Here is a 9,833-nt window from a genome sequence, read left to right as displayed (position 1 = left end):
CCCCCCCCCCCCCAAGCAATTCCCGTCAAAAATTTATTTAAGAAAAATTCATTTTTGGGGAAATATTTCAAATTTTAAAAATATTCAATTTTTACGCCACCTCCACCCCACCCCAAGTCGCCTACCCCCACCCCCAAGGCCCCAGCGACTCCGTCAATTTTTTTCTTAAAAAAATAGTTATTGAAATTATTTTTCCTGGGTTGAATTTCGTAATGGTTATCGTGGTTTTGTCCTAGTTTGGGTGTCGGGGTCGGGTCCTAGATCAATTATCGGAGTTGATTTTTGGATCAAAAATTATTTTCCTAAAGAGTATTTTCTTTAGTCTCAAGCAAAAAAAAAAGATATTTTTTGAAAACTATTTTTCATTCATCAACCAAACATAGGAAATATTTTCTACTCTCCTACCAAACATAAGAAAATAAGTTAGAAATGCACTTGTTTTCCAAGAAAATGTTTTCCTTCATACCAAACACACCCTAAATGATAATATTTTCTTAATACAGTATATTTATGTAAGTTTCCCATAATTCATGCGATTCTCATCACTAGACCAAGACCAAAATAAAATTATATGCATACTAAATCAGAGGATAGAGATTAATTCTACTTACATCTTGATGGGTAATTAATTAAATAAGATGAATTTAGACAAGTTTTGAATGTGAACTTTGCAATTAATTATCTATGTTCCATATGTGTAGGTGTGCAAATTCAAGTGTTGAACATGATTAGTGAGAAAGACCAACAAGAATGCTAAAGAAAGAAAAAAAAAACAAAAATGTGCATCTTCTAAACTATCCGCCCATGCGGTGGTCGCGCGCTCAAGTGTTTAGTGGCGCGCCCGCGCGGACACATTAAAGCAGCTGCTGCCTCTCCGCGCGCTTGGGTTTCCAGCGGCGCGCCCGCGTGGCGGGGAGGCGTGAAATCATGAAAGGAAGGGTGTTTTTGGAATTTTGGAGGAAAACCTATGCTATATGATGTTGGAGCTTTTCCCAAAGCCAGATTATCGAGAAAAGAACAAAAAGAAATGCTAGGTTACGAAGAAAAGGAGGTGGAACAAGTGGTACACTACTCGAATCCAAAACGGAAGTTGGGATTCATAGTTTGATTATTATGTCTTCTTTTTCATCTTTGTTCTTAGTAAACTTGTTCTCATCCATGGAGTAGATTCTTAAAGGGTATTTGACAAACATGTTGTATTGATGAATTTGTTGGGATTTTGATTTTCATTCTTATGCTTGAACTTGTTATGGGAATTTGAATTTAATTGCAACCTTGTTCATTATTTAATTTAATCGAAAGAGGAATATCTTGGTGAATATTGTTGAATAGTTTTGTTGGATTGAATCAATATATTTTCTATAAAGTAATTGAAGGAGCTTGTTGATAATTATTGATTAAATCTCAAGGAAAAATAGTCGAAGGACGTTATTTCCTTAAGAACACTTAGTAACATGTTCTTGCATAATAGAATCATAGGATTATAATGGGTTTATTCTTTAACTTGAGATTTACTCGTAAGAAAAATCTAAGGCATAAGGATACTCTAATAAGCTATCGAATTCGAGAGAATCGATAGAACTTTAGATGTGATAAATGAATGTGGTCAAATTCCAACTATCATTATGCACTTGTTTCGTCTTGTACCCCATCTTTTATTATTCATATTAAACTTCATAGTTATTAATTGTTTTTAATTATAATTTAGTCTATAAAAGTGGTTCATAATCACAACCAACTCTTTCTTTTGATCACCTGAATAATAGTTAGCAAGATTTAATTGAATTATTATTTGTACCAATTCCTCTGTAAACGATCTTTATACTATACTATCTTTGACTAGCGAAGCGCTAAACTTATAGTGTGTTTGTGCTAGTCAAATTTTGGCGCCGCTGCCGGAGATTGGCAACAAGTAGTTTTCAATAGAGTTTTGTGTATTAATTCAGGTTTTGTTTTATTTTTATTTATTTATTTATTTTAGTTAACACCTCAAGTTCCAAGTATTGCATGCAATAGGAATTAACCACAATTTTGGTGTATGGCACTATCTTCCTCAAAAGAAGTTATCAAATACAATATAGAGTTGGAAAAAACTTTACGCTTGCTTAAGAAGGAACTTGCCGAAAGGGTTTCAGGGCAGTCTCAGAGGCTTAAAGCAATGGGTGATATAAATGCCGGTAATAGGGGTTTGAATGACCCACTCAATCTTGATAACCTAAACCGCGCACATGGGATTGAAGATGATGCTGAACATTTTGGGTTGTTAACCAAAGAATTCACCGCCTTCTTGCTGAAGTGGAAGACCAAATGGATCAAAATAATGGAAGGGCGGGGAGATTGCTAGGAGACTATGCTAAGCCAAATTAAAATGGGATGCAGTCCAATGTAAGATGTCCTCCTGTTGCAACAAATAACTTTGAGATCAAGCATAGTGTTCTCCAAAAAATAAAAAATAATTGTGTTTTCAGAGGGAAGCAGAATGAAGATCCAACCAGTCATCTGATGGATTTTGATGAAATCACGAACACTTTTCACTACAATGGAGCATCGGACGATGCTATATACTTAAAGGCATTCCCTTTCTCTTTGAAGGATGATGCTAAGATCTGGCTACGAAGTTTACCTTCTGGATCAATCCACACCTGGGATGAAATGATGACAAAGTTTCTTGATAAGTATTTCTCACCAGCAAAAACAACTAGAATGAGGAAGAAGATTAGCAATTTTAGTCAACTAGAATAAAAAACGGTGTTTAAAGCATGGGAAAAATTCAAGGAATTGTTGAGGAAGTGTCCACATAATGGAATAGAGCCATGGCTGCAGTTGACAAATTTCTAGGAAGTATTATCACTTGTGTCACGGAGGATATTAAATAATGTAATGGGAGGACCGATCATGAAAAAGACACCTAAAGAAGCAATTGAAATCGTAAATGAACTTGCAGAGGATGCCAATCAGTGGGTTGTAGAGAATTCTGAAAGGAAGGAGACTGTAGGGGTGCACCAAGTTGATACTTACACTACATTGCTGGCGCATATTGCATCAATTGCGAAGGATGTGAAACAGTTGACTCTAGCCCAGGCTCAAATGACGCAATCAATAACGTGTGATTTTTGTGCAGGAAGGAATCCTACTCATGAATGTCAACAAAGGTCATTTACAGAAGAAGAGGTTAATGTTGTTGGAAACTTTAACAAAGGGAACTATCAAGAAGCAAACAATTTTAATGCAATGGGGCAAAGGCATCCTAGATTCTCATGGAGCTCACCAAATGGTAGTTTGAATGTGTGGCAACAGAACAATGTGAGAGGACAAGGACAAACACTTTAGGGGTACTAGAATCACCAGCGACAACAATATCAACCTCATGAGGGACAACATGGGAACCAATCGAGTTTGGAAGAGATGTTTAAAAGTTTCATCACTAAGGTTGATGAGTGGTTTGAAATTCAAGGTGCTTCTATTCGAAATTTAGAAAAGCAGGTTGGACAGATTGCTAATTAGATATCTGAAAGACTACCTGGAAATCTTCCAAGTGACACATTAAGGAACCCTAAGGAGCTGAAAGTTATGACTTTGCGAAGTGGAAAAAAGTTAAATGATAATTGTAAAAGCAAAGCTTGTGAAGTTACAAAGAGCCAAGATGAGAAACAAGGAAGTAAAAAAGTAGTACGGAAGTCCAACGAAATTCAGAAAGGAAAGGAGAAGTCAGAACTAGAAATTGATTCTAAATACATGCCTACATTGCCTTTTTTTCAAAAGATGAAACGAGAGAAGCTTGACAAGTATTTTGGTAAGTTCTTAGAGATGCTAAAACAACTACATGTGAATATTCCTTTCACTGAGGTAATCACTCAGATGCCTGCATATGCTAAATTTTTTAAGGAAGTTTTATCCAGCAAGAGAAAATTGGAGGAAACATCAGTAGTCAAGTTGAATGCTCATTGTAGTGCCTTCCTTCAAAATAAACTACGTCAAAAATGTGGTGATCTGGGTAGTTTCACTATTCCATGTGCATTAGGGACTGCTAGATTTGAGAAATCCTTGTGTGACTCAGGAGAATCTATAAACCTCTTGCCTTTGTCCATATTCAAAAAGCTGGAAGAGAGCTCAGAATCATAAAATCTATCCCAATGTCCTTACAGTTGGTTGACCAATCCACCATTATTCCTAAAGGGAAGTTGAAGATGTTCTAGTTAGGGTGGACAAGTTTGTGTTTCCAGTAGATTTTATCGTGGTGGACATGGAAGAAAATAAGGAGGTTCAATTAATTCTTGGCCAACCATTCCTAGCTACTGGTAGAGCAATACTTGATGTGTATGAAGGGAAACTGATGCTTAGAGTTGGAGAGGAAAATGTAGTATTCAATATGAAGAAGGTGGATGAGCTCACATTTAAGACAACCAAGTCGGATAAAAAGATCATAGCATGGGTGTGTATGCTTGGCCAAGACTGCACAAGGGAGCAAGACACTATTTTCGACACCGACTAAAGAGAGTTGGGGAAGTTTCCTTTACTTTTGTATTTTCTTTACGCCATAGGGACCTGTCATAGCTTAAGTGTGGGGGTGAAGGGGTTGTAAATAACTAAAAAAAAAGATATATTTTCTTTTTAGGGTAGTTTGTTTGTTGTACTTCTATGGGTTTCTTGTCTGACTCTTTTACCATAGTCGTATTTGTAACACCTCGAAAACCAGACCTAGAAAAAAATTACATAAAATTTACCTAAACCAGTGAACCATGACAGGGTTCATGGACCATGATAGGGTCCCACGGTCCATTGACCTGCCCGTGGTGGTGAGTTAGACTCCACCAGGCCCAAACGTCAAACCACGGGACCTTTCACGGGCCGTGGTCTTGATGACGGACCGTGGTGGCGTCCGTAGAGGCTGAACGAGTAGGCCACCAAGCCTAGCCCTCAGACCCCCCATGCCTAAGTGAGGACCGCGAGGAACTTCACGGTCCGTGGTCCTGACGACGGGTCATGGGAGCGTCCGTGAAGGCCACCCAGTAGACCCTCAGACGTGAGCCTCCAGACCTTAGCCCAAGTCAGGACCACGGGGACCTTCACGGTCCATGGTCCTCCACACGGGCCGTGGTAGGGGCTCGTGGACAAGGCCCCCAGAACCAGTAGCTACTAGCCAAGGACCATGACCGATCCCACGGTCCGTGGTCCTTTCACTATCCGTGAAATGGCCGTGGTCAGGCTCGCCAGATTTTTAAATATGGTTATTTCGGTCTTTTCCCCTATTCGTTAGACATCTAAACTCCATTGTTTAACCACTAAACTATGTGGTTTTGTTCAGTTTTAGCGTAGAAACATAACTAGAACTTACCTAAGTCAGATCATTCATCAAAACTTAGAAAAATTATAGCGTAAGAAGAGAAAGAGGTCGAACAACCCTTGTTCAAGAACGCAACACTGTTCCATCAGTTCCAGCCCTAAAATCGAAAGATTTCTTCATGAAATTCGTCACCAGGTATGTGGGATTTCACTTGTGGGTTCCTTTCACCCATTAGGTCCCTAGATTTCAGTCAGAATCTTGATTCCCTTAATATTATCTAGACCTAGGGTTTCTTGAATGTTAGAATTAGTGGGTGTTTAGCTGTTAGAATGATCCAAATCATATTATCATGTTGTAGTATTGTTTTTGCCCAGATTCATGCGTAAACTCAGAACCTTAACTATGTAGTTCTTTTAGTTCATGAATTCCATATGCTATTCAGTTATATACATTAACATGTCTTAGTTTTCGAATGCGTTATTATCAGTATATTAATGTTGCATTCATAGTTTGCATGTTAGTATTTTGAGCTATCCGATATTACAACATTTTTGTCATAAAGTGTTAATTACTTAATCATATGGTAAGCTTAATACCGAGTGGACTAGGGTGAATCACCCTCAAGTCCCAGAATTATGTGCCCCGTAGGTTGTCAGTCCCCTCTGTGGGCATCAATTTAGTGATCACGCTAGCATGCCTCTATACCTCTGGCAAGGTATATTGGGTCCTCTCGATGGTGTGTATATATTTAGCTCATGTGGTTTTATGTCGGTTATTAGTAGCTCTCCTACAGTTCAGTCAGATTCTATTGTATTGACTATGTTATCAGTATAGTTCAGTATTCAATCTCAGTATGTTGCAAACTTGGTCATTGCATTCAGTTTAGTCATGTACAATACTTTAAGTATCCTTATCATGTTCAGATTATACCATTGCTTTATTGCTTGTTTAGTTATGTTATTATTCGATTTTATTCTATCTTATATGCTTAATACCTTTCAAGTACTGACGCATACTCTGCGCTACATATTCTTGTGATGTAGGTTCAGGTCCTCAGCAGTTAGATCACACACAGATCGGTTCCCAATCTTCAGTTCAGCAGCATCAACTTGGTGAGTCCTCATTCTTTGAGGACTAGTGACATGATTATCTTTCTTGCGTTTAGCTTTGGTTTCAGTTTTGCTAGATCTAGATGGAGCATGTCCTAGCATTTCTAGTCAGTAGAGGCTTTATTTCAGACATAGTTAGTTTCAGCTTAGTGTTAGAGTTTGACTTTTCATTTGTATTCAAACTCTCAGTTTTCATATATTCAGATTTAGTATATTGGTATTCCCCATCATTTCAGATTTTCTTATGATTTAGCTTCCACACAGTTTTATTACTTCAGTTTATCTTTAGTATGCTTATGATTATACCAGCAGGGTTAGCTTGGGGTCACTCGTGATCCCAGGTCTCGTGTCCACGCCCAGGGATAGCCTCGGGGCGTGACAAACTTGATATCAGAGCATTAGGTTTAAGAGTCCTAGGATGTTTGAAAAGCCGCACTAAGTAGAGTCTTTTTCATGGGTGTGAAGTGCTCCACTTCTAATGAGAAGGAGGCTACGAAGTGTTTTAGGAAAAACTTCAATTTATTTGTTACTCTTATGGTGCGTAAGGTATGATCTAATTCCTCATGCTAATCCTTCGTTATGCGCTTTTAGATCATGGCTCCTTGAAGATCTTATGGAACGAATGTGAATGCTGGGAATGCAAACGCAGCTCCTCCAGTCCCAGATCATGAAGTTTTAATGCTGAATTTTGGAACGCTATCCAGTTATTGGCTCAGAGTATGACCAACCAGACAACAGGTTCTAGTTATGGCAAATGCTAATGTTGGGTCAGCTGCATCTAGAGTTCGTGATAACATTAGGATGAATCCACCTGAGTTCTTAGGATTACAGATTAGTGAGGATCCCCAAAGCTTCATTGATGAGGTCAAGAAAATCTTTGGAGTGATGTCGGTAACTGGAAATGATCGGGTTGAGTTGGCATCTTACCAGCTTAAGGATGTAGCTCATATTTAGTATACTAAGTGGAAGGAGAACAGGGGTACATATGCGAGTCCTGTCACTTAGGAATGCTTTCGTGAGACCTTTCTAGACAGGTTTTCCAAGGAGAGTTGAGGGAGGCAAAAGCTCAGGAGTTTATGAATTTGAGGTAGGGTTCTATGACGGTCCAAGAGTATGGACTCAAGTTCACCCAACTCTCCAGGTATGCTCCTCACATGGTTGTTGATTCCAGGGCTCAAATGAACAAGTTCATGTATGGGGTAGCCGATCTTGTTAAAACAGAGTGTAGAAATGCCATGTTACTTGAATATATGAACATCTCTAGGCTCATGACTCATGCTCAGCAGGTTGAAAGTGATGAGCTTAGGGAACATGCCAATGAGAATAAGAAAGCTAGGACAGGCAACTATGACTATTCTCAACAGAAATAGAGTGGTGGAAATCGCTTGCAGTTTCAGCAGAAGTCTTCAACTCCAGCACCTTCATCAGCTAGTGTTCCATGATCCAAGTTCCGAAATGATCAGAAAGGTAGGGCATCAGGCTCTAAGACTTAAGGTACTGTTTCAGGCACTAGAACCTACCCAACTTGTCCGAAGTGTGGTAAGAACCATTCGGGAGAGTGTCTTGCAGGAAAGGAATGATGCTTTGGATGTGGTCAGTCTGGTCACAGGTTGAAGATTGTCCTTCTAAGCATGGTCAATGAGGAAACAATGGTATAGATCAGTCTACAACTTCAGCAGCACCAGTAGGTCGCCCGACTCAGCAGGGTAACTCATCTGGTATAGGTGGCGGTCATCGCCAAAATAGGTTGTATGCTCTTAAGGCTCTCCAGGATCAGGAAGAATCTCCGAATGTAGTCACTAATACGTTACGAGTCTTTGACTTAGATGTTTATGCTTTGTTAGATCCAGGGGCTACTCTCTCCTTTGTAACTCCTTATATAGCAGTCAACTTTAGTGTTGGTCCAGAAACTCTCTCAGAACCCTTCTCAGTCTCTACTCCAGTCGGTGACCCAGTTATAGCTAGACGGGTATACAGAAATTGCCCTATCACAGTCTCCCAAAAATTCAGCTCAGCAGATCTCGTAGATTTAGAAATGGTAGACTTCGATGTCATTGTAGGCATGGATTGGTTACATTCTTGTTATGCCTCAATCGATTGTAGAACTAGGATTGTTCGTTTTCAGTTTCCAGATGAACCAAACTTAGAATGGAATGGTAGTAGCTTAGCGCCTATGGGTCAATTCATTTCTTACCTTAAGGTTAGAAAGATGATTTCTAAGGGTTATCTCTATCATCTAGTTCGGGTTAAGGATTCAAGCTCTGAAACCCCAACTCTTGAGTCAGTTCCAGTAGTCAATGAGTTCCCAGAAGTGTTTCCAGAAGATCTTCCCGGAGTTCCTCCTGAACGGGAAATCGACTTAGGAATTGATCTCCTTCTAGATAACCGGCCTATATTTATTTCTCCTTACAAAATGGCTCCAGCTGAACTTAATGAATTGAAAGAGCAGTTGAAAGACCTGCTAGATAAGGGCTTCATCAGACCCAACATTTCCCCATGGGGTGCACTAGTATTTTTCGTGAAGAAGAAAGATGGTTCTCTCAAAATGTGCATTGACTATAGGCAGTTGAACAAGGTCACAATCAAGAATAAGTATCCCATTTCCAGGATTAATGACTTGTTTGACCAACTTTAGGGTGCTTGTCATTTCTCAAACATAGACCTCAGATCCGATTATCATCAGCTTAGAGTCGGAGATAGTGACATTCTGAAGACAGCCTTCAGAACTCACTATGGTCATTATGAATTTGTAGTTATGTCATTTGGACTAACCAATGCTCATGCAACTTTCATGGATTTGATGAGCATAGTGTTCAAGTAGTATTTGGACTTGTCCGTTATCATCTTTATTAATGATATCCTCATTTACTCAAGGAATGAGGAAGAACATGCAAATCATTTGAGGGTTGTTCTGCAAACTCTCAAAGATCGCCAATTATTCGCTAAGTTTAGCAAATGTGAGTTTTGGTTGCAATCTGTTGCTTTGGTCACATTGTGTCTAGCGAAGGGATCTGAGTGGATTCTCAGAAAATAGAAGCAGTGAAACAATGGCCCAGACCTACCTCTCCTACAAATATCAGAAGTTTCTTAGGTCTAGCAAGTTATTACAGAAGGTTCGTGGAAGGATTTTCATCCATAGCCTCTCCAATGACTAAGTTGACGCAGAAGAATGTTAAGTTTTAGTGGTCAAATGATTGTGAGAAGAGCTTCGCGGAAGTGAAAACTAGGTTGACTACATCTCCCGTTTTGACTCTACCAGAGGGTTCAGACGGTTATGTGATCTACTGTGATGCATCCAGAATTTGCGTAGGTTGTGTGTTGATGCAATGAGGTAAGGTTATAGCTTATGCTTCAAGATAGCTTAAGGTACATGAGAAGAACTATCTGACTCATGCCTTGAGCTAGCAACAGTTGTGTTTGCACTCAAGATTTAGAGACAC

The 9,833-nt window shown here is 39.3% G+C and overlaps 1 protein-coding gene across 1 annotated transcript; it reads left to right on the top strand.

Annotated features, from left to right (window-relative positions):
- Window positions 1–2,880: 2,880 nt before the first annotated feature.
- Window positions 2,881–4,122, top strand: LOC125855767 (uncharacterized). The gene is made up of 2 exons (XM_049535475.1): window positions 2,881–3,303; window positions 3,505–4,122. Exons 1-2 carry the CDS (start codon window positions 2,881–2,883, stop codon window positions 4,120–4,122), a joined length of 1,041 nt encoding a protein of 346 aa, XP_049391432.1.
- The last annotated feature ends 5,711 nt before the right edge of the window (window positions 4,123–9,833 follow it).

The sequence above is a fragment of the Solanum stenotomum genome, chromosome 1, assembly GCF_019186545.1.
Source record: "Solanum stenotomum isolate F172 chromosome 1, ASM1918654v1, whole genome shotgun sequence".
NCBI lineage: Eukaryota > Viridiplantae > Streptophyta > Magnoliopsida > Solanales > Solanaceae > Solanum > Solanum stenotomum.
Note: the sequence above shows the minus strand (reverse complement) of the source record. Positions and strands in the feature narration are given on the sequence as shown.